This window comes from Pyrus communis, chromosome 17 (genome assembly GCF_041283825.1).
Source record: "Pyrus communis isolate YQ-2024b chromosome 17, ASM4128382v1, whole genome shotgun sequence".
Lineage (NCBI taxonomy): Eukaryota > Viridiplantae > Streptophyta > Magnoliopsida > Rosales > Rosaceae > Pyrus > Pyrus communis.
In genome coordinates, this window is record NC_142581.1 from 28421147 (window position 1) to 28444788 (window position 23642).

At 38.2% G+C, this 23642-nt stretch overlaps 5 protein-coding genes and 1 long non-coding RNA gene across 12 annotated transcripts; 5 read left to right on the forward strand and 1 right to left on the reverse strand.

Annotated features, from left to right (window-relative positions):
* The first annotated feature begins 209 nt into the window (after positions 1–209).
* Positions 210–1446, forward strand: LOC137709455 (short-chain dehydrogenase reductase 3b). The gene is made up of 2 exons (XM_068448543.2): positions 210–396; positions 474–1446. Exons 1-2 carry the CDS (start codon positions 302–304, stop codon positions 1246–1248), a joined length of 870 nt encoding a protein of 289 aa, XP_068304644.2. The 5' UTR covers positions 210–301; the 3' UTR covers positions 1249–1446.
* Positions 1447–3219: 1773 nt separating this feature from the next.
* On the forward strand, positions 3220–7850 carry LOC137707609 (uncharacterized). 2 transcript variants are annotated; one of them, XR_015958638.1, is made up of 9 exons: positions 3259–3751; positions 4382–4415; positions 4683–4916; positions 5207–5296; positions 5468–5533; positions 5635–5726; positions 5824–5871; positions 5959–6133; positions 7591–7850. XR_015958638.1 is itself a non-coding variant. In XM_068446516.2 (8 exons), the coding sequence occupies exons 1-8, from the start codon at positions 3390–3392 to the stop codon at positions 6074–6076; spliced, it is 1044 nt and encodes a 347-aa protein (XP_068302617.2). In that variant the 5' UTR covers positions 3220–3389; the 3' UTR covers positions 6077–6445. The 2 variants fall into 2 exon arrangements, 1 of the variants encoding a protein (XP_068302617.2); XM_068446516.2 differs by lacking the exon at positions 7591–7850 and having other exon boundaries at positions 3220–3751; positions 5959–6445.
* Positions 7851–10730: 2880 nt separating this feature from the next.
* LOC137708428 (uncharacterized) lies at positions 10731–13351 on the forward strand. Of its 2 annotated transcripts, XM_068447509.2 has the most exons (8): positions 10731–10871; positions 11001–11337; positions 11418–11451; positions 11569–11727; positions 12215–12304; positions 12425–12490; positions 12848–12939; positions 13036–13351. In XM_068447509.2, the coding sequence occupies exons 2-8, from the start codon at positions 11054–11056 to the stop codon at positions 13196–13198; spliced, it is 888 nt and encodes a 295-aa protein (XP_068303610.2). In that variant the 5' UTR covers positions 10731–10871; positions 11001–11053; the 3' UTR covers positions 13199–13351. The 2 variants fall into 2 exon arrangements, with proteins under 2 accessions (XP_068303610.2, XP_068303609.2); XM_068447508.2 differs by lacking the exon at positions 10731–10871 and having other exon boundaries at positions 10925–11337.
* Positions 13352–14349: 998 nt separating this feature from the next.
* Positions 14350–15147, reverse strand: LOC137708429 (ubiquitin-ribosomal protein eS31 fusion protein). The gene has a single exon (XM_068447510.2). The coding sequence runs from the start codon at positions 14998–15000 to the stop codon at positions 14530–14532; it is 471 nt and encodes a 156-aa protein (XP_068303611.1). The 5' UTR covers positions 15001–15147; the 3' UTR covers positions 14350–14529.
* A 67-nt stretch (positions 15148–15214) lies between these two features.
* On the forward strand, positions 15215–19004 carry LOC137708430 (uncharacterized). 2 transcript variants are annotated; one of them, XR_015958639.1, is made up of 6 exons: positions 15215–15367; positions 15445–15510; positions 15647–16018; positions 16086–16323; positions 16464–16521; positions 16909–19004. It is a non-coding gene; the product is annotated as an uncharacterized LOC137708430 (long non-coding RNA). The 2 variants fall into 2 exon arrangements; XR_015958640.1 differs by lacking the exon at positions 16909–19004 and having other exon boundaries at positions 16123–16323; positions 16464–16632.
* Positions 19005–19672: 668 nt separating this feature from the next.
* On the forward strand, positions 19673–21559 carry LOC137708427 (protein PIN-LIKES 2). 4 transcript variants are annotated; one of them, XM_068447504.2, is made up of 3 exons: positions 19673–19779; positions 19911–19951; positions 20046–21559. In XM_068447504.2, the coding sequence occupies exon 3, from the start codon at positions 20074–20076 to the stop codon at positions 21478–21480; it is 1407 nt and encodes a 468-aa protein (XP_068303605.2). In that variant the 5' UTR covers positions 19673–19779; positions 19911–19951; positions 20046–20073; the 3' UTR covers positions 21481–21559. The 4 variants fall into 4 exon arrangements, with proteins under 4 accessions (XP_068303605.2, XP_068303606.2, XP_088545653.1 ...); XM_068447505.2 differs by having other exon boundaries at positions 19704–19779; positions 20049–21559; XM_088689527.1 differs by lacking the exon at positions 19673–19779 and having other exon boundaries at positions 19825–19951; positions 20033–21559.
* Positions 21560–23642: the final 2083 nt, after the last annotated feature.

The following is a 23642-nucleotide window of genomic DNA, read 5'->3' on the forward strand; positions in this document are numbered from 1 at the left end:
TTTGACAAAGTAAGCTCTATTACTTAGAAAGTGGAAAAAAAGCAAACAGCCTCTAAATTTCGAACACATGCTTATGGGCCATACATTTAATAATTACATTTCCACACGTCTATGCCTTGAGCTGTGCAGATCCAAGACGCTTACTATATATGGTTGTGTATGAGACCACAGGTGCATTATAAACAGGAGATCCAAGACTTTTTAAGTTTGAGCACGTGCCTATAGGCTATAGATATAATTACATTTCCACATGTCTATGCCTTGAGCTGTGCAGCCTAGCAGATATTATAAATGGTTGTGTATGAGACCACGGGAGCTTTATAGAACAGCAGATACAGATCCAAAGAGCCTTATTTGCAAGTTTGAGGACACTCATCAATCAATGTCTAAGCCAAGGTATGAATGATATTTGCCATATCTTCTTTTCTTAACCTTCTATTTCTTTTGCTTAATCTTAAGATTCAAATTTATAGGTTGGAGGGCAAGGTGGCCCTGATAACTGGTGGGGCAGCTGGGATTGGTGAGGACGCAGTCAGATTATTTGCAGCCAATGGAGCCTTTGTTGTTGTTGCTGATATCCAAGACGAATTAGCTCATCAACTTGTTGCCTCAATCGGCTCAGACAGAGTTAGCTACTGCCGCTGCGACGTCAGAGACGAAAACCAAGTCGAAAACACGGTGAACTTCACGTTGGAAAAATACGGCAGCCTCGACATTTTGTTCAGCAATGCAGGTGTCATGGGTCCGATGACTGGCATTTTAGACCTTGACATTCAAGGCTTTGACAACACAATGGCCACGAACGTTCGCGGTGTTGCTGCAACCATCAAGCACGCCGCGCGCGCCATGGTGGCACGTGCCGTGCGTGGTTCAATCATATGTACCACGAGTGTTGCAGCCTCTCTCGGAGGCACGGCTCCGCACGCTTACACCACTTCGAAACATGCTCTGTTGGGTTTGGTCAGAGGAGCTTGTAGTGAGCTCGGAGCTCACGGGATTCGAGTTAACAGCATTTCACCATTCGGAGTCGCAACCTCGCTTGCGTGCAAAGCGTACAATTTGGAGCCAGATGAGGTTGAGGCCAATAGCTCTGCCATAGGAAATTTGAAGGGCATTGCGTTGAAGGCTAGGCATGTGGCGGAGGCGGCTCTGTTTCTTGCCTCCGACGAATCGGCGTATGTCAGTGGACACAACTTGGTTGTCGACGGTGGATTCACGGTGGTTGATCACAGTTTTTCGGCCAACTAAAACTAAGGTTTGTTGTCGCCAAAACAGCCAACTCTTTTAATGTAGGGTTGGCATTTTGATCTGTCTAATTTTCTGAATTAAACAGAGTAGTCTCTGTTTAAAGAGTCAAACTTTGTTACGAGTAAATGGCATGTGCATTTTCCTTGTAATCTGCAACTGCAATGTTATCTTCAATTATTATACCCCGTATCCCTCTAATTTAAGCTTTATTTATTTAAGAATTTTTACAAAGTGAAAACAAGTCCAAGTCTCTAAGTTATCGTTAGATAGTTAATATATGGACATCATTTATCAAATTCAATAGTTTTAACTTCTATTAATGATGATTTTTCACTGTTTTAGAAACACAACCCGATACACCAAGTTTCACAATACAATTAGTTAGATACTTGAAGAAAATATTTTTCCAACTACTTGTATTATGTCATTTGGTATACGGACCAGCGTTCTCAACACACTGAAATATATTATGACACTTGATGTACGGAGTAGTATTCCCAGCATACTGAAAAATTTCTCATACTTTATGACACTTGATGTTCGAATCCTTCCTATGGGTTAACTAAACTCTGTTAGTTAGACGTGGTTCATAAATGAGGATGTAGGATATATGTGATTCTCATATCTTTATCTTAACCACTTGCACATGCTAATAGCTGTGGGATTAATACAAAACGGACTCCGTGTAAGTGATAGTGAAATCATTCAATATAAAGACGGTTTATACACATTATTTTCTTCTTATGCGCTCCTAATTAACCTTTTTCATTGATTCTCTTTTGAAAAACAAGAGAAGAAAACATGTGAGCAGAAAACAATTCATTTCCTTATATATTTTAATTTAAGTTTCCAATAATTCGTCAACAGATTTTTACCCATTCATTTAAAAGAAAAATAGAAAACTAAAGAAAACTTTCAGTTTTGGTGTGATCCTTGCCAGAGCCCAGAGGCACAAACTTGACGTGGGCAAGCCAAGACGTGCATTTAAATTTCTGCTGGACTTGATTCAATTCTCATCAGTCCAACACTTGCGCACATTCATAATGCAAAAGCCAACGATTCAACATTTTCTGGGAATAATACTAGCTAGATACGCCGATAAATTTTTCAACCGTCACAATGATAATAATTACGGACTTGGATTCTCTCATCTCCTATTTTTGTCTTTTTTTTTTTGTCTTAATTAATTTGGACCATTCAAAAGAAATATGATAGGTTAGAATCATGTCACATATTTAATCGGTCTTACGCTATCGTTTTTGTTCAACAAAATAAATAAAATAAGCTCACTAATATGTGACATAAAATCATCAATTTTTTTTTAACGGCTGAGATTGAAAGTTAGATTGAAAGGAGAGAATAGGAGGATTAAAAAGACCAGCTATTTTCCCAAGGAACTTTAACGAAAAGCTTTCGGAACTGTTCACTTTAATGAAAATCCACATTTTTACATTAAAAAGTCAATTCTTATACTATTCACTTTACCTTTTATTTTATCCTTATCGTTAAAATTCAAAATTTTCAAAATTTTTTTTATTAATTTTCCTATTTTCCTTACCCAAGAAAGCTTTTTCTTCTTTTGTTTTTTTTGTAGATATTGCTAACGGGTCCATATGTTACATTTGACTTAAATCATTTGTTTGGAATTGTCACTATCTAAAAGGACATACTTTTTTAATTGGCTCCTACATTTTGTGGTATAGATAAAAACCCTATCGTTCTTGGAGCTTTGCCTCTCTAAAGTATCAAATAGGAGTTTTTTATTTTTTATTTTTATTTTTAAACAAACGAGATTATCTATATTAAGAGCAGGACTAAGTTTTACAATAAATTAGCAATAATATGGTTCAAATTTTACTTTGATGAGCATCAAATATAAGACATCATACTTAAACTTATAAGTGAAGAAGAATATTACTAAACCAGACAACAATTAGCAATAAGCAAAACCAGTCCAAATGTAGTCGACATGACTCACCAGTCAGCAATTAGCAAAACCAGACAGTCATAGCTGCTAGTCGTCGCCAACAAACGACAAACCCAACGCAAATAAACACATTCCAGAACCCCCACAAATGGTCGTCCATCTCATCACGATTTCACTTCCCAATTCGGAACAACTGATTCTGGGTTCTCACTGAATGTTTTCAACTCCGACAATGGCGCTGCAAGTTTACTGGTACGACTTCGTCTGCTTCGGCATTGTTGGGGTTTCTTTTGTGGCCGCGTTGTGGGTGATTTGGCGGAAGGAAGGAGCTTCGGAGAGGTTCGAAGACAGCACCATGTACGACAGCCTTCTGGTGACCCGCCCCGAAAGCCATGTGTTTGTCAGCGCCCTGCCGAAGGGCCACGTCAGCACTTCCCAGCTCTGGACTAGCTGCTGGAAAGGGATCCACCCCGGCTGGCTCTTCGCCTCTCGGTTCGTCTCGTTTCTGGCTTTGGCTGGGTTCTTGGCTTGGGATCTTGTCGAATGGAATCCTTCCATTTTCGTTTACTACACCGAGTAAGATTTTGTTTCATAACTTGATGCGTTGTTTTATGTAACTTGTGGATAACCAATTATTTTTTTTCTATTACAAGCGATTATTTATATTAATATACACTACAAGGGGAGGGAGAGGGTTTAAACTTGGTAACCACCGGGGCAATCCACCGCTTCTGTGGATAATCAATTAGGGTAGTGAAGTTTGAGTAACAATTCAATTTTATGAACATGATCAATCACATGCCATTTACATATTTTCCTGATTCTGCTGATTGTAATGACGCTTTTGTTGCTTTAATTTGTGCAAACCCACATTAGGAAAGTACATTAGTTTCCACCCGTAATAACGAATTTGGATTACAAGTAGAATAGTGGTAGTGATTTGATGAAAAGGGCGAGACCATTGATCAATTTGGTTCAGGGTGTAAGAGGATGATACATCGAGCTCGCCTAAAATTGTGCACATCATGTGCAAGAGAGTAATGGATTTTTAACTAGGACGGGTACTGTTTGCGTTGAAACTACATTGAAACACTAGTTATCCTCCATATCTATGTCACTTTCAGTTGATTACAATACGTGGCCTTATGTGTGTTGATGGTATGCCAACGATCTCCTTAACAGTTTTTTGATCTTGTTAATCTGCAGGTGGACATTTACACTGGTTATGATCTATTTTGCGGTATGTCATGCTATCCAACATCATACGTTCTCCTTCAAAATAGGGCACATGTTTTCCCTTATTATTGGCTTGTTTTGTTGGGTGTCCTGTCCATATCTTAAATGCTCTATACACTCTGTGGTGGAGACTTCCACATAGAGAAACAAACATGAACAATGTATAGAGCCAATCTGGGGTTTCGATGTTTAAACTAATGAATTAGCAGAAGGATATCTATTTCAAATCAGTCCTGCTTTGCCTTTACCTTTTGGTAATTTCTCTATATAGCTGGGAACTCTAGTGTCTGGGTACGGTTGTTGGTTATCCTTAAACAAGCCCCCCACTGGAAATGTGACAAGGACGGAAGCTTTGAGAAGTGAAGTGGAAGAGAATAATGGAACTGTGAATACCTATGGGCAAAACGCAACTAACGGTACCATCAAATTGCAAAGCCAGTATGCTCTAGAGGAAATTCAGAAACGAACAGGATATTGGGGTTATCTTATGCAAATTGCATTCCAGGTTAGTTAATCAAGAACCAGATTTTGTACTTTGTTGGTGAGCCAGGTTATATATATATATATATATATATATATATATATATATATATATATATATATATATATATATACACTCATGCATTAACTAACTAATATCAAATTGGGGCTACTAGAAATATACAATTGTGTCGAATAGTAATATCCATTGTGTCTGATGGTAGGGAATATTAGCTTGCTTTTCGAAACATTTTGATGAACGAATTTTGTTTGAGGTATGCAGTATGCTCAGAAGCTGATATGTTTTAGTAACAGACTTGTGCAGGTGCTATTGTCCTTACAGATATAGTCTTTTGGTGTGTCATCGTTCCATTTTTATCAAATGCTCACCTTGGCCTCAATACGGTGAGAGTGTGCTTTTTGTATTATGTCCAATTCTAGTGCATCCTTTAAATCTAGATTCTTTTTGCATAGCTATGTTCTGATCTATGAACAATAATGCTGCTATCTTATTCCATTCTTCCTATCGTACCTGAATAGATTGATCAGTGACTGACTTGTACATGTGCTTGGCAGTTGATGTGTTGCATGCATACGCTAAATGCAGCATTCCTTCTTCTGGATACCACTCTTAACAGCCTTGTAAGTATTTTGTTATGGCAGTCTGGAAGCCCTTGTACACCGGTTTTGTCATTTCTTTCTCATCATCTGTTTACTGATGTCATTTCTGTCTTGTTTTTCAGCCGTTTCCATGGTTCCGCATTTCATATTTTGTCCTCTGGAGCTGCATCTACATTGCCTTCCAGTGGATCATTCATGCATTAGGTTTCCCATGGTATGTGTAATTAATTGAAGTCTTTTCTCTCTTGCACAAATATGATCATTTAATTGCGGTTAAAGAGCTAGTAACATTATTTTGAGTATCTTCCCAGGTGGCCGTATCCATTCCTTGAGCTCGGTACGCCATGGGCTCCATTATGGTACACTAGCTTTTCTATTCTCCGTTCTTCCTTTCAGTTCAAGTTGTAATAAGAAGAAAAATGTGATGAAAGCTTTTAATTTGGCAGGTATTTTTGTGGGGCCGCGGTTCACATCCCTTGCTATGGGATTTTTGCACTGATTATAAAGGCAAAGTATTCACTTCTGCCCAAATGGTTTCCCCACGCTTTTGCGACGCCATACTAGTAGAGATTAGCTGCTATTCCTCCTTATGGGGGAACGGGCAGTGGGCTTCGACAGAGTGTAAGTCCTCTTCCGCCTCCAGAAAGGGCGTATGTTCTGTGTCCTACATCGTCTTACTCGGAACTTTGGAAGAGTAAATTTCGCCTAATCTAGTGTTTTATTTAAAAGAGAAACATACAGTTGGAACTTGGGAGTGGTTTATCATCTTCATTGTTTTTCTTGTGTATATAGACTGTTATTGTTAAGTAGTTGCAACTTGGATCAATCACAGTGAAGCTTCTTCCTGTTATTCTCTCACACTGAAGGTGAAGCTTACACCCAATACTTCTGCTATTTAAATTAAAGGAGAAATTAGGCTCCGGTCCTTAATTATTGATCTTCTTTGATTAAAACCTTGTTATTTTTTACTTTTTGATCAAGGTCCTTGAAGTTTGTACACATCAGCATTTTATTATCAGTATATTTCCATGTCAGCTTTTTATTTTTATTGAAATAGTTAATTATTGCATTTTTTTATCCGGGGCTGCGTTTTTATTCCACGACTGTTATGCCTCAAACTCCTCCTATGCTTACCAAACTGAATTGACGCATCCATTCCACCAACTAATCCCGCTCACTTGATTTCTTCCGTTTTTTATTTTCATAACTGCAAATTCCACAATAATCTCACTAAGTTTTTCAAATCCATCATTATTATCTTTGATATGATGCTTCAAATTCAAGTTTGGCCAAGATTTGAATCAAAGTCATACTTGATCCGCAAGCTTTCGAGCGAGCGTAGTTTTTTGTAGAGTAACTTGAAGAATCAATGACAATTCCAAGCTAAAATTCGAGGTTTTTTTTTTTTTCCTTTCATTTTTTGAATTTGCATCCATAGTTCATTTATACTGATTTGTCCGCAAAGGTGGATTCTTGGTGTTATAATTTTCGTATCCATATTTACAAGTAGTGTAGTATCGTTTTCACAATTGGTTTTGCATATGTAAAATGATTATTTTTCAATTTTTTTTGGCATGTATTGGGGAACCTCAATGAGTTCAGCATGTATCTTGTGGTTTTGCAGTGTTTTTCTGGTGCATACCAAGTGTTTGTCGAAATGTTTGAAAGAGAATTTCGTATACAAAAATTTTGTATGCATAGAAACTGTTTATAAAAATTCTTGAATAAGTCTTTTTCTCTATTGTGGTGTGCATGGGTTTCAATTGCATTGTATACATTTTTTAACAATGGTTCATGTGTTGATGTGTTGGAAACTACTGGAGTTGTAGAAGTATAGGAAGGGGTACAACAGAAAAACAGAGCAGATAAGTCAAGGGAGGACCAGCTAAGGCCGAGAATTTTTGCCAATTTTTCTGTTTGACATATACCTTTTTTTTTGGGGTGTGTGGGGGGGCGGGCGCGGGGGGACATGGTTTAATTCAGATTTCTTGTTTTGCTTTTGGAAATTTATTGCACTTTTCATGTCAAGCTAGAATGCTTTGGGTTAATGTTGTATCCACTTTGTTTTATCTTTTCAGATGGAAGGTGCTATAGTGGGGAGATGCACTCATCAGGGTACCACTATATCTATCCCCATTTTTTGCCACGCTACATTCTCTAAAGTGTACAATGAGGTTTTCTCAAGGCTTAGTAATTTGACTCATGGTTTATTCGACCTTACATATGCTTTACCTTGATATTCTACTTGTCTATTGCAATCTGATATGGACGTGCGGATGTTGTATATGTCGGTTGTCAACGAGAAATATTATTGTGTTGATTTAGTTATCAACCAAAAGTCGTGTTGTGACAATGATCGTGTCAGCCGAAATACCAATACTTCACAAACATTTATAATTGAAGGAAATATTCACAGCGATGGCAATGAGTATTTAAGGAAATATGCAACACCAGGAGGCAAGGTAACTGATTTAATAAGTGCACCCTCAATGTCACTTTAATAAGTGCGCCTTCAACTGATTTAATTAGTGCGCCCTCAACATCACTTTAATAAGTGCGCCCTCAACTGATTGTATAGGCATACCAATCTCACAAAATCCTTTTTAGTTTCTTCTGTATCTCCCGTAACTGATTTAATAAGTGCGCCCTCAACGTCACTTTTTGTAACCCGATCCTTTTGAATGCAAAAATACCTTTCCATAAATGCAATGTGTTTCACTCTCACACCTTTCATACTGGTGTGCTTAAGTATGGAACCCATGTTAGGCAAGCCAAGAATTGCAGCTATATCACTTGGTGTTAACCTCGCGTAAATGTCCCCAAACACAAAGAACTTCATATCTTTATTGTACTGCTTTACTATTTTAGCAACATCTGTGTCAATTTTTTTGCAAAACTCAAATGTAACATGACCATCACGATATGCCTTAAACAAGTTCCAAAATGGTGGTTTTTTTCATCTCTTCATCATGCCCGTCTTGAATAATTTTAGCAACATCTGTGTCAAATTTTTTGCAAAACTCAAAAAATATGATTTTGACTCAAATCTTGCCGAAAATTGAATTTGAGGATCCATATCAAAGATAATAATGATGAATTTGAAAATGGGTGTGAGATTATAGTGGAATTTGCAGTTACGAAAATCAGAAACTGAAGAAAATAGAGTGACTATTTGGTGGAACGGATCTGTGAATTCAATTCGGCAAGCAAAAGAGGCATTGGAGGCGTAAGAGTCATGAAATAAAAACACAGCGGGGATAAAACAAAATGCAATAAACTAACTATTTTAGTAAAATAAAAAGAAATATGACATGGAAATATATTAACAGTAAAATGCTGATGTGGACAATTTCAGGGACTTTGATCAAAAAATAAATAACAACAAGATTTCAATCAAAGATCTCTACCAACTAAGGTCCGGATACAAAGTGGCCCTAAATTAAGAGGGGTGTAGTCAAACTAAGATTTTAAAAGATTTTAAGGGATTTTAAAAGTGATAGGGTTTAAGAGGATTAAGGACTCTTACGAAATTCATATGGATTTTTAAAGAATTTGAATGGATTGTGGTGGATTGTGGTGGAAGGATTTGAAATCCTAGGGGTTGAGGTTGGATTCTTTTTAGTCTTGGTTAGATATATTTTTGGCTCTCAAATCCCACAAAATCCACAACTTATTGAAATCCTCTAAAATCTTAATTTTTTGAATACACTTGGATTTGGATGGATTTTAAAATCCTTTAAAATCTTTTAATTGACTACTTAGATTTTAAAGGATTCTAAAATCCTTTAATTGACTACACCTAGATTTGAATGGATTTCAAAATCCTTTAAAATCTTTTAATTGACTACACTAGGATTTTAAAGTCTTTTAAAATCCTCTCAAATCCTAGTTTTTTACTACACCCCCATATTACATGTTTCGGACTTTTGGTTTTCTTGAATCATGTTCTAAATTTTTCTCCTTGTGCTGCGTATAAGAAATTTGGAATCTCAACACACGTGAGATTCCAATGACATAGGTCGGGTTGTTGACCAATGTATGGGTTTGCAACAAACGAATTGGGCCCCAAGTTCCGTTTTCTTGTTCACTTCGTGATAAAAAATATATAGTCATTCACTGTTAGAATGAATATCAAAATATAAAATTAAAACATTAAATGCACATCCACTTGTTATCTACCATTCATTCCCCGATCACTGAGTAACTAAAAGAATATTTTTACTTGGGCAAAATAAAAAATACATGGGCATATGATTTACGGTTAATCATTTTTAGTTTTCAACTAATGAGCTTTTCCACACTTGGATAGTTGCATTACACGTTGGATGTATTGGCAGCTGCTTTAGTTTGACCAAGTAATAAACACAACTTAAAGAGTATCGCCAACTAACAACTTCCTTCGACCATCGACTTTTTAGATTCAAGACTGTACTTCTGGTCCAAACAAATACGAGTGTACTGCCTTCCCCTTTTACCCAATTATTATTTTTTCCGATAAAATATGATTTGATTGTATTCCTACAAGAAAGAGCTGATAATAATGAAAAGGACGCGTTAAATTATTAAATGATAAAAAGGAAGGAAATCAGTAAGGCAAATCCTTAGTAACAAAAAGAAGAAAATCAGCAAGGATCAAATTTGTAGTAAGTACATAATATTAGGCTTAATTTGATGAATAGTTTCTGTGATGATAAAGTAGTTGGAAGATAGCTCTTCTGATAAAAATTAAGATTTAAATCCTGTGGTAAAGTCGGTCAGGATTTAGGTTCAAAATTGAAAATAAAATTTCGTCAACTCTCCATCACATGTAAGACTAAAAAGATAAAATAAGGCAAACACCATGTGCTAACAATTAACAGAGAGTTCCATTTTAGCCTAATATTTGTGGCTCACGTGCTAATAATTAATATAGAGTTGACAAAATTTTCAATTTTAAGTACAAATCTTAACAGGCCACTCAGTACTACAGTGTGGTGGTATTCCTCTTCACTTGAAAGTGAGAGGTCTTAGGTTCGAATTTAGTTGATGGCGAATTCAATACCAAATTATGCTACCTATTGTGTGATTTAACCGAACTCATTCTCTCTTTAATGTAAAAATATCAATGTATTAAAAAAAAATATATAAATCTTAACAGATTGTCCCACATTGTGATAAAGCGTTATCTTGAAAGAGAAGAAATTCATTATCCTTCTCGTTTGGTCTCCAAATACAAGGTACAGTTACAAACTCACAAGACTGGAAAACAAAACGCATAAAAGTAAACAAAAGACGCAAAATTCAAAGCGCATCATCCATTGGACAGAGTGTTGAGGCGTCAGCAGCGAGAGATTTGTTCATGTGATCAACAGTGTACTTGGTGAGATATTTGTATTAAAAAGTTAATAATTTTAAAAATAATTTATTTATATAATGATATATGTTTAATCACTTATGAAAAAATTACGAGTGTTTGTCTTCCATTTCAACCACCTACCCACAAACCCAGAATCCTGAAAGAATCTCATCTGATTTCGTCATTTGATCCGAGAGTGTTGAGAGATGTGGAATGAAGTAGAAGGACCCGTCCTCGGGTACTGGCTTCAATGGCAAGTCCTGGTTTGCGCTCTGATTATAGCAGCTCCGGCCACCGTAGCTCTCAAATTCGCATGGAAAGGAAAGCCGGAGCCGCCACTGAAATCGGTGGAGTTGTGGGGCACTTGCTGGAGAACCCTCGATCCTCTCTGGCTTCTCTTCTATCGAGCTTTCGCCTTTGTGGTAATGGCCAAAATGCTCTTCGACATGACCTCCCAATTTGGTCTTTTCACGCTCGTTTTCTACACCCAGTAAGTTATACATTCCCCTTCCATTTAATTAACTAATCTTTCTAATCTGGTTTTAACTAATTAAATTGGCCGGCCTGCAGGTGGACCTTTGCTTTGGTTATCCTCTATTTCGGGGTAATTAATTAATTAATTAAACCCTGTTTAGCACTAATTTTACTCGCTCAGTAACTTAGCTTAGAATTGGTTTAAGTTTGCATAATATCATATGAGTCTGGATTTGTGTTGGTGTAGCTGGGCACAATTATATCTGCGCATGGATGTTGGGTTGGAAGGTCTTCTTACAGAGATGATCAAATCAAGGGTAAAGTGAAACCGAAAAGCAACCAAGCTCGAAATGCGATTCAACAAAGAGCTGGATTCTTTGGAAATCTAATGCTCATCATGTATCAGGTTAACAATAATTTGTCCGTCAATTTTCTCATCTTTTCGGTTTTTTCGAGTGCTCAACTTTTGATCATCCTTGGTATGATATATCGAACGAGAACATGTTAAGAGTAGTTTTAATTTTTGAAGCTGTTGTAGCTAGGCGTGAGTAGTGGCGTTGTTGGTCATTCTAAATCGATATGATCTTCGTTTTGCCTTACATTCTGAAACCAAACAGTTAGTTTCAAGTTTCAAATGCTTTGCGGTTTTATATGGTTGAAGATTAGAGGCGTCGTTGGTCACTCTAAATCGATGTGATCTTCATCTTGGCTTACATTCCAAAACCCAACAGTTAGTTCCGAATGTTTTGCTGTTTTATATGGGCGTGATTAGAGGTGTTGTTGGTCATTCTCTTCGTCCTGCCTTACATTCTGAAACCAAACAGTTAGTTTCGAATGTTTTGTGGTTTTATGTGGTTGAAGATTAGAAGCTAATGCATGTCTTTTCGAATCAGACGTGCGCAGGTGCTGTAATGCTAACAGACATTGTATTTTGGTGTCTGATACTGCCATTCCTCACAAGTATGGAATTCCAACTAACCTTTGTGAGTTTCTCATCTTCTCAATTAATTGACACACAGTCCTAACTGTTTGTCATAATCTCATAGACATACTTGTTAAAACCCAAAACCCTAATTTCCTCTAACTTGATGTTTGGTTTGCAGTTGATAGGTGCCATACATGCTCTCAACGCTGTTTTTCTAATCGTGGATACCGCTCTCAATAGGCTCGTAAGTAACATGCTATTTAATTTGGGTTGCCTTTCTATTTCCTGGTAAATTTAGAGTCCGTTTGATAATCATTTCGTTTTACGTTTTCAAAGAGTTGCTTTTCGTTTTCCTGGTGCATTTAGGTCCCTTTAATAACCATTTCGTTTTTCAGTTTTGAATTTTCAAAAAAGTGAAAACCGAAAACGAAACGGTTGTCAAATGCCTCCTTAGTTAGCCTTACTACATTGATGTATTGACATAATTTTATAGAGTCGTTGGGTCTGAATGCTACACAAAGAGCATACCTTGGCATTAGAACATGTTGCCTTCAAAGCACTAAACTAATGAATGATGCATGTTGTGGTGTTGTTTTGTCAGCCATTTTCGAAGTTGGGTTTTGCATATTTTGCGCTATTCGGAGTCGTCTATATTAGTTTCCAATGGCTCATTCACGCCTTTGGTGTTAAATGGTAAGCCATTTTTTTATTTATTGTTTGATGGAACATGGAATTAGTTTCATTAAAAATGAAAACAAAATGCATGGAAATTAAGGGTTGAATGTGCAGGTGGCCGTATCCTTTCCTTGAGCTGAACACACCATTGGCACCTTTGTGGTATTTTGGGTTGGCAGTGTGGCACATCCCCTGTTACTGGATTTACTCCCTCATCATCAGCTCCAAATTTTCACTCCTCCCCAGATTGTTTCCTCGTTCATTTCTACGATCCTAATGCTAGGACGATGACGACGAGAGTTGCAGCCATCTACCATTGTTTACATCTGAAAACGAGTGTTAAATTCACTAGCCTAAATATATTTTAAATTCCATATAAGCATGTGTGTTAGAATATTATTCAATAAGAAGGGATATCAAACTTCCACAAGTGTTGGTTACATTTAACTTCAACACATATTTCGCAATGCGAGTGAGGAAAACCCAAATAAAAATAAAAGATGACTGCAACAGAGATTAACTTATCAAATACGACCAGATACGAGACATCAAAATAGAAACGAGGAGTTCAACGAGGGCCGATAGACGATTAAGATGAAAAGACATACGATGGACAATACAATTCCATACTACTCAAGGAGTTGGAAGTTGAAGTTGTTAAAAATGCAAGGACACTAGCAATGAATTACTCGAAGCACCAACAAGCTACTAAGAAAACACTACAACGCACTACAAACATACTAAATAAAGGACTTTTAAATGACACCTTCAACGGTGTCGCATGATACTTCTCTAAAATGTTATTGCATCTAGTCATTTTCAAATCCCTCTTGTCTAATTTTCGTAATGCATTCCTAACAACTTTAACCCCAAGTCCCATGGAACTTGAAAGTTGCCAATTCAATTCAAAAGCAGGAATATGCAATAGCAATTCCAACACAAATTACTGCTCAAAATGCAATTGTGACACCGTGAAATGGCAGTTTATATATCGTGTATCAATACAAGCATTAGTGCTTCAGCAGCAAGTGAGGAGCACATAAGAAGCAATCAAACACTCACTCCGTGTTTAAAGTAACATACGTTGAGCAGAACCAAAAAAATTAAAAACTAGTCCATGAAAGAGGCCTCCAACCAAATGATTTATTTAAAGACACATAACTAACATAAATTATTATAAGTTCTACATTGTTTAATAATCGAACAACATAAAGAATTTCCACTCAACAATTGGAAACCACTTCGGAATGAACACTAAAGAACCCACTGCAAACGGGTCTAAATGACAATCGTCACTTGTTACATTATTACGCAACCAATTACACGCCATCGCAGCAGAAACAATCGGAAACCAGATTGTACCAATTCAATAACAACGAGTTTATCGATCCATTCAATAATCTAAGGCACACAAAATCACAGGACAAATAATATAACAAAACTGTGATAGCTAACCATTGAACTTCAAAGTTGAAATTAAAATTCTAAAGTACCATATCAAAATACATAAACCATAATCCATAACATCCACCGTTCCAAGTCTAAATCAAAATTATTTAAACTTAACCATCTGTTTCAGAAACAAACATATTAAACGGTGCGTCTAACTCAGTCGCCGCCAGCCTTCTGGTAAACATAGGTGAGACCACACTTACCACAGTAGTGCCTGTCAAAATGGTTGGCCATGAAAGTCCCGGCGCCGCACTCAGCGTTAGGGCACTCCTTCCTCAGCCTCTGAACCTTCCCGGAATCGTCGACCTTGTAGAACTGGAGGACGGCCAGCTTCACCTTCTTGTGCTTGTGCTTGATCTTCTTGGGCTTGGTGTAGGTCTTCTTCTTACGCTTCTTGGCGCCACCGCGGAGGCGGAGCACCAGGTGCAGAGTCGACTCCTTCTGGATGTTGTAGTCGGCGAGGGTACGGCCGTCCTCCAGCTGCTTGCCGGCAAAGATGAGGCGCTGCTGGTCCGGCGGGATGCCCTCCTTGTCCTGGATCTTGGCCTTCACATTGTCGATGGTGTCAGAAGACTCAACCTCTAGGGTTATCGTCTTCCCCGTTAGGGTTTTCACGAAGATCTGCATCTTTTGCTCTCCGCAGAAGACACAGAGATTGGGGGAGATTCGGCTAGGGTTTTCAACTCTCTCTCCAATTGTGCGCTTTTTAGAAGGGAGAGGGGATTAGGGTTTTGAGGACGGTTTTGTCCCTGGGCTTTAGCAAATGGGCTTTGGCCCAGCACTAACATAATAATACGTCGCGGCGTTGATTATATACGACAAGGCGTTCAGCATTGTCACTAAGTGGAAGTAGAAGCAGCAGTTTTCAACTTTTATTTGTTCTCTGGGGTGGAGGTGGAGTGACAAAAATAGAGCAAAAAATGGAGACTCGATGCAGGTTTTGGCTTCGGAAAAAAAAGAGATTTTGTGCCAATGTCCCCCTCAACGATTCTCTGTAAGCGCTCTCTCTCTCTCTCTCACTCCTATCTTTCTCTCTCTAGAGATGGTTTCTGATTGTTCATATTATGGTAGGTTTTGCGGGAACCACACGGCGATGCCGGACGGCGAGTGGGTTCCATGCCCAATTGACCCTTCTCAGTAAGTTCCTTCGTTCTCTTATTAGTCTATGCAATTTGGAGTTTGAATCTTTCTTGCTTTCAGCAAACATGGTCTCTCTCTGTGAGTGAGTTGTTGAAATCGTTTGTTTGTTGTGTTGGTTTATGTGATTTAATAGCTGTGTACTTGGCGAAAATCTGGAAGCACATGTTAGGAGGTGCCCTTTACTCAAACAAGTGGATTCTTTGACCCACCAACCCTTTTACCAAAAGGGTATCAATGCTGGCGAAGAAGATGACCATGATGAAATAGAATCGTTGGGAGTCTAGGGGACTGGAGATTTGGCATTGTCTAATGATCCCGTGTTGGGAGCTGTGGATAACATTGTTTCGGAGATGAAGAGGAATGCTGTTTATAATATGACCGTGCCTGATTTTTATAAATTAGTTGAAAAAATTGGGTCTGTTCATGAATCTTTGTGTAAGGATATTCGGGACTCGTATAAGGTGATGGAAGCTTGTGGGATGTGGATTAGACGAGAGGTAGATAGGTATGGACAAGCTGGTATGTTTGGTTTGTTCTTGACGGGGGTTGTTTGATTAAGTTGTTCTTTGCAGAAAATTGCCATTTCAAGAGAAACATGTTATGCAGCAGGTGTCAATTCTTGGGAACTCAGAAGATTTTGGGGTATTGAAGAATTCGGAAGGAGGAGAGAGGGCTGACTTTGGTGATGTGAATGGTGTTCCTGCGGTGGTTGAGTTTGGAGCGGGGAGAGGATAATTGACACAAATGCTGGCAGATTGTTATGGGATCAAAAAGGTCATTTTGGTTGAGAGGAAATCTTACAAGTTGAAGGTTAGTTTGGTTGAGAGCATCCTTTTCCTATGGCTAGATTGATTGCTTGTCGTTCATATGGGAAAATTTGAATAGACTCATCACCTTTGCGAACCTTGATTGTTTAATAGCTTATTCATTTTCTCTGTCATGAATTCTAGGCTGATCAATCCTTGTGTCAGAAGAAGAGCTTGATTTTGCGGCGTTTGAGAATTGACAGTAAGGTTTCTTGAAATTTTGTTTACTAGAAAGTTTTCTTGCAGTTTCATTATTTCAATCAGAATATGTTAAATTAAGTGCGATGGAATTCTATCACAAGAAAAAAAATAAGTGCAGTGTTATTTTTTCTCAACATTTTAGTTACTTTTTACAACTCTCATTTAGGAATAGTTTTCTGGGACTTGAATGTACAACACTATTTGTGTCCATGGGCAGAAATCGTAGCATGCGATGTTTTCTGTTATATATAAGATGCCGGATATTTTGTTATAGTTCAAATTTTAACTTTTTGCAGTTGAGGATTTAAACTTGAATTTACCAAAGACGAAAATGATTTATTTGATATTATGGATGACTGGTTATGGAGGGACCGCTTCGTTTTTGTAGGTTGGTCTGGCCTATTACTCTTTCCTTGTGCATATTTCGCTTTAGAGGGTTGGTTCACAGGTACAACCTTTGTAACTTCATGGTATACCTGTTAGGCCATATATTTTCATAGAGAAAATATATTAGCAAGTTTTATAAAAGATGGGGACACTTTAAAAAAAATAGTAGTCCAAAACATAGACCGACTAGAAATAAGGTTCACATTATATATAAGGAGAGAAAAAAATCTCAACAGTCCACAAACTAAAAAATAGAGTTCTTGTCTATCTAGAACTCTCCTAAGCTCCCCACGTTCTCAACTCAGTAAAGCGATGGCCTTCCTCAACTTCCCCACACCCCGGGAAAGTAGAACACGTAACAGAAAATGGAAGAGGTTGATGGAACTGCTCCTTGCGTCTATAAAAATGGGAGGGCACAGGGAGAGCAGAAAGGAGAGAAACAAGAAAACGCTGCAGAAATTGAGAAGCACACGGAGAAAAAAGCAAGCAGAGAACAAGAGATACACGCCGAAGAGGTAGAAAGGAAGGAGGTTGCTGTCATTCCAACAGCTTCGAAGAGCAAGCAACGAATTTCATAAGGTAATTAGCATTGTCAATTAACCCTTTTGGTTTTCTATGTTGCTCCTTTCTTGCAGGAGAACACGGCAACCATCAAATCCTACTTTCTCTCAAACCCAATCTGGGATTAAGCTGCACATTGTCTCTCTTCCTGTTTCTCGGATTCTCCACCAAAATCCATGGAACTCCCCAAGGCCTCATGATTCATCTCCAAATCCCGCAACAATTTGCCTTTTCGGGAGAAATGCAACCAATTGGATAGAAGGTGGTCAAGAAATCCCAGCGGCAAGTTATGAGTTAGAAGACAAAGAATGAATACTGCTTCAAGAAATCGCAGGACCTGCTCGTCAAGCACTTTCTCTGCACAGCATGTCTCTATGTAGACACGGAGGTGATGGAAGGTGATTTTTACGGGGACGTTCAAAATCTGCTCGTCATGAATTTCCTCGGCACAGCATGTCTATACGTAGACACGGAGGTGCCGGAAAGTGATATGTATGGGACAGTCGGATCTACTTGTCAAGCATTTTCTCGGCACAACATATCTCTATGTAGACACGGAGGTGCCGGAAGGTGATCTTTACAGGGACGGTCAAAATCTACTTGTCGGGAATTTTCTTGGACAGAGCCCTTGAGGATGCAAGCAGTCCCTCTCCACTCCAGAAGCATAATCAGAGCCGCTGAGCAAAAAAGAAAGTCACAATGGCGAGACGTAAAAATCATGCCTCATGCACGGTAGCTGTTCAAGGTTCGTTGCGACAAACATCAAATATGGAGGAACAAAGCTGCAGCAAAGAAAGACAACAACCAGCCCATCTCCGCTGTTTAGACGCTCCCCAAAGGTCCCCTCTCAATCCAAAAACCGGTCCTCAGAAAGCTCGCCTGTTCGTCCGTTCACCAATTTACCAGAAACCGGAGCGGTTCGATAGGGAATATGCAGTAGCCGCTTGTGACTTTGTGATTGCGGAAAGACAGCAGCTATGCAAGGACGCTACTCGGAGGTGTGCAGCACCTATGCTTGACTAAATATCAAAGGCAGCAGCTATTGAAAGATGGAGTGGCTATGTTTGAGGAAAGCATGCGGTGTAAAAACCTTTAATCATGAAGGGAAGGTGGACCATACTTTTGATCCTACTTCAACCAAGTGATTAAAAAATCTACAAGGGGAAGGCCTGAGACAGAAAGAGAAATTTGCAGCCTAACAGAATATGCAGACAGAGAAGGGACGGGCTAGCGAGGGCAATGAAAGCAAGCAGCCGTACATCTTTCTTGGCCGTCCGCCTCATTTGTTCCTTTTAAACATGGTCCAATTACTCTAGCATGAACATGTGATGAATCATCACTCATGATTCTCTCTCCTCCATTAGAGTGGGGTTCTGTATAGGCTTACATTTGGGCACAAAACCTTAAAAAAGCTGCACAAGGAAAAAACGAGTTTAAAACTCGAAAGGAAGAGAAGAGCTCCAGCCAAATATACAAAAGAGGCTTTTATCACATCGAAAGTAAATAAAAATTGTGAATGTGGTCTTCTTTTCAGCACATGAAAGAGTTCAAGCTGTCCCAAGTTGACAGAAAAGGAAAAAGCTTGCTGTCAAACTTCCCAAATTAATTGCGAAACTCACTCACATGGCAACCTAAGGAAAGATGTGCCTGCCTTTGTTCTTGCTACTTTGATCCAGTAATTACAAATTCTACAAAGAGTAAAAGAGAAGTCTGCAAGCACAGTTCCTAGATTTTTCAATTATCGGATGCCGCTAACGCAACAAACTTTCTAATGTTATAGAGAACAAGAAAATGTAACACGTCTATTTTAAAGCATTTTGCATTTTTTATTGAAGATGATCTTACAGTTTTTCGTTCTTGCATTAGATATATGATTTTTTTTTTAATATAAAATATGTATTTTAATTACTCTAATTTATATGAGATTTGATTTGAGTCCAATAGAATAAATACACCACTCACGTGATCATATCAGCTAGTCTTCAAATAATAACGTTAGTAAGTTAAATTATTGATTATTAGGCAAGAGGAGAACAGTGAAAACTGAACTATATCATGTGTTGCCCATCTACCTTGGCTTTTATTATAATTTTTTATTAATTTATTTTTATCAATATTATCAGATTAGTAAAAAGATCTGAAAAGATCTTCAATTTTGTATTAAAGATAGCCACAGACAATCATAGAAGACATCACGTGCATCATGTGATGGCCGCCACCTTCAAAATTTCCACTCTTACAACTGTATATGATTCGCTTCGAGTCCTACGGCTCTTCTGGATTATCCGTTTCTTCAACTCTCATATCGTCTGTAAATTAAGCTCATATATTTAATTATCAATTGAGTAAATGTATAAGGGTCGTTGATGTAGGTGGGTTCTGTGAAAGCTCTGCATTTTAACAGAAGAACGTCTCTGAGATTTGGTTCTTCTCTCTTTTCAGATCGTTGAATGGACCACCAAATGATTGTTTCAGATTCAAAGGTCAGAACCCACATCTCCAATTCTCATTGTCTTGTGATTTCTGAATTCAACAGTGTTTGATTTGATTCGATTTGGTCAAAGTTTGCTTAATTAGTAGTTTTGTCATCTGGGATCAACAAAATATGGAGATTTTACCTGCAATGCAAGGAAGCAATCTAAAAGGAGAGTTGCTGCTAAGTGCAGTGCTTCCTTTGCTGAAGCTCCTTTCAATGGCTGCCATTGGTTTTCTTCTTGCCCACCCAAAATACCAACTTGTCCCTAAACTCACTTTTACATTTCTCAGTAAGTTGGTATTTGCTGTCTTTTTACCCTGCTTAATCTTCACAAATCTAGGGCCATCAATTAGTCTAAAGAATTTGGTAAATTGGTGGTTCATTCCTGTTAATGTTATAATAAGTACGGCGATCGGGTGTGTGTTGGGTTTGCTGGTTGCAGTGATTTGTAGGCCTCCACCTCAGTTTTTTCGATTGACCGTGATCATGACTGCGTTCGGAAACACGGGTAATCTCCCTCTTGCAATTGTTGCATCTGTTTGCCATAGTGATGATAACCCTTTCGGTACAGAAGATGACTGCACTGAGGCTGGTGTGGCATACGTTTCTTTTTCCCAATGGGTTTCTGTCATTCTTGTTTACACTCTTGTTTACCATATGATGGAGCCCACATTGGAGTCTGGTGTTTATGCAGTTGTGGAGGAAGAGGAGAATCGTGAGATTGCGGAATTGGGTTCGGATCAGAATGGGAATGGGAATTGGAATGGAGATGAAAGTGATCTTGCTAGGCCGCTTCTCGTTGAGGCTGAATGGCCTGGAATTGAAGATAAGGAAACTGAACATTGCAAGACACCCTTTATTGCAAGGCTTTTTAATAGCAGCAATGGTGTACTTTCACACACTAGTCCTTCGGAACTTGGTGAGGAGGAGGAGGAGGAGCAGGGAGGTTATCCGAGAAGTACCAAGCCTAGTAAGTGTCTGGCAGAGCCTAGGATCGTGAGGAAAATCAGATATGTTGCTTGGAGGACACCAATTCATGGCATTCTTCAGCCGCCAACAATTGCTTTTCTGTTGGCCATTGTCATTGGCATGATTCCCACATTGAAATCTCTTGTTTTTGATGATGACCAAGTCCTTTCGTTCCTCACAGACAGCTTGGAAATTGTAGCGGAGGCCATGGTGCCTTCGGCTGTGCTTGTTCTTGGAGGAATGCTAGCTGAAGGTCCCAACGAATCCAATCTCGGAATGCGAAGTACGATTGGGATTATTGTTGCAAGGCTTTTGGTACTTCCTTTGATTGGGATTGGTGTGGTTCTATTGTCGGATAAATTGAATCTTTTGGTAGCCGATGATCAATTGTATCGGTTCGTTCTTTTGCTGCAATACACCACACCTTCTGCCATATTGTTAGGAGCAGTTGCAAGCTTGAGGGGTTATGCAGTCAGAGAGGCTTCTGCTCTCCTCTTCTGGCAGCATATTGTTGCCGTCTTCTCCCTCTCGCTCTATATAATTGTCTACTTCTACATTCTGTTTTGAAAATATACAGAGCTTGGACCTCAATTTTTTTTCAGACATATATGATAATCAATTCACAATAATAGTTTCCATTTATTCAGCAACGGTTTTATCAGCTGTTTTTCTTGTTAATGTTGAATGTTAGCACCAAAAACATTGTGCCTGCTGTCGTTGTGGGCTTCTGCCTTCTAGGTTTATGGGTTTCCATATGGTGTCAACGCAAAGGCACCAATCTAATAATGTAATCCTTTGACAATTATTAGACTGTAAAAGTTAAAAAGAGTTGAAAGAAATCATTTTAAATTGGCTTATCATGTTGTTTGGTCGTTAGATTGAATGAGTCAGAAGAAAATTAAAGAACATAGTTATGTACGAGACAATATAGGTGAAAATTACTTGAAAATCACAAAATCAAATTCCTAGTTCATTCAACCAAATTCACCCAAATAAACCAAACACCAAATCCTTTTCAGCGGGTCATTCACTCACTAAAAATCCACATACCAAATCAAAAGAACTACGAGCAGCTTGATCCCTCAACGAGGGTACATAGGCAATTTAGGCCTTTCACTTAAATGCAGCCACAAAATCAAATAAAAACACCAACCCTCGAAATTCATATTTTCATGTTAGAATCAAAGGGTGTTCCGTTTTTTAAGTGAAGGGTTGTAATTAATAGACGCATAATTTAGAATAAGTCGAACTCAAATTAATAAAACCCTCTTCGGAAAAATGAATGAGGGTGAAATTGCATCGAGTGAATTATTTGTTTACACATTGTGTACAATTTTTGCTCAACAATACCCTTGGATTAGCAAGTTCCTATTTGGAAGGCTGTAACTTCTTAACCGTGACAGTTTCCACTCCGGCTAATAGTTTCGCGCACTCGTTGTTACTATGTGGTCCTGAAACAAGGAGATTTTACTCGTTGGTGAATGCTATTGAGTCATTGCGGGGAGGTCATTGGCCTGCAACAGGTAATCAACGATAAACTCACCTTAAAGCCACAGAAATCATCACACAGAGAAGAAGTTAGAGTCGATCATTGTATTTCTTCTCAATATTTTTAGTATGTTTCTTATGCAGATAAAAACTCTGAGATGTTGCCTTGAGGAACACTTAAATCAAAGTAATGTGAAATGGGGCAGTGTTTACCCAAACCCAAGAGGTTAGGTTTGGCTGTAGCAACATGTTGCCATCATCTTTGCCAGTGGAAGCGCTACATAAGTAATCACTAATCAATTTTTCTCGCCATAAAATTCATGAATTAATTGTTAATATGTCATTTAAACTACCTGCATATATCTTTTCATCGTTAAACAGGCTTTATACAATTGGCTTCGCTTCCCTGCAGCTAAAAAATATTTATTGGGGTTGGGGATCACAAAAGAGGTATTCCATGCAATTACATGGTTTACTAGTTGGGCAGTAGATGCTGATCAGGGTGCGAATCTTCCCGATGTTACTGATTGCAGACCGCATTTAGAATCCATGCAATCGTCTTGAACTTGTGTTTACTTGAATAGCCGGAATTATAGTCAACGGTTTCCACTAGATAGCTTTCCGGTTCACTCTCCTCTTTTGTAACGGTTGCTTATCAGTGGGAAAATTATGTTGTGACAGTGAAAGGAAGCAATGTGGGGGAGACGATGGAGTTGAGGACATTGTGCGAAATATGAAGGCAGTTGAAAGGGCTGTGTTAGGCTTTATGTGCAAGCAGATTATAGACACGGGCAGGTTATGTGCATTCATAGTTATTTTTTCAGTTTGGATATTCTTGCTGGCTTTCTTCAGGCTCTCATATGCAAGAATGGACTTTTTATGCATATTAATTAGTGGGCAGCAAAATTCCCCATGAATAATTACAATCTGAGGCAATATCATTAAAAATTTTGAACGTTTTAACGAAACACTTTCTGTACTGTTTAGTTGAACGAAAAATCACTTTTTTTACTCTAAAAAATCACTCATGGTACCATTCACTTACAACACATTTTTATCATTTTGATTATAACTAAAATTTTCAAGTCTTTTTCGTTAATTTTTCTTAAAAAAGTTTATTTAAAAAAAGCCTAAATTGATGCTGAGTGTGTTTTTCGGAATGATTGGAGAGGAAACAATGTTTCCAATTTTCATTTCAAAATTTCAGAATCAAATCGGGTTCCAAATTTTCAATTCAGAAG

Coding starts and splice junctions, on each gene's coding strand:
- LOC137709455 (XM_068448543.2), top strand. CDS start 302: ATGAGACCACGGGAGCTTTATAGAACAGCAGATACAGATCCAAAGAGC. Junction 397..473: donor CAATCAATGTCTAAGCCAAG/GTATGAATGATA, acceptor TCAAATTTATAG/GTTGGAGGGCAAGGTGGCCC.
- LOC137707609 (XM_068446516.2), top strand. CDS start 3,390: ATGTTTTCAACTCCGACAATGGCGCTGCAAGTTTACTGGTACGACTTC. Junction 4,917..5,206: donor TTATGCAAATTGCATTCCAG/GTTAGTTAATCA, acceptor TTTTAGTAACAG/ACTTGTGCAGGTGCTATTGT. Junction 5,727..5,823: donor CATGCATTAGGTTTCCCATG/GTATGTGTAATT, acceptor GTATCTTCCCAG/GTGGCCGTATCCATTCCTTG.
- LOC137708428 (XM_068447509.2), top strand. CDS start 11,054: ATGTGGAATGAAGTAGAAGGACCCGTCCTCGGGTACTGGCTTCAATGG. Junction 11,452..11,568: donor TGGTTATCCTCTATTTCGGG/GTAATTAATTAA, acceptor GTGTTGGTGTAG/CTGGGCACAATTATATCTGC. Junction 11,728..12,214: donor TAATGCTCATCATGTATCAG/GTTAACAATAAT, acceptor TTTTCGAATCAG/ACGTGCGCAGGTGCTGTAAT.
- LOC137708429 (XM_068447510.2), bottom strand. CDS start 15,000: ATGCAGATCTTCGTGAAAACCCTAACGGGGAAGACGATAACCCTAGAG.
- LOC137708427 (XM_068447504.2), top strand. CDS start 20,074: ATGGAGATTTTACCTGCAATGCAAGGAAGCAATCTAAAAGGAGAGTTG.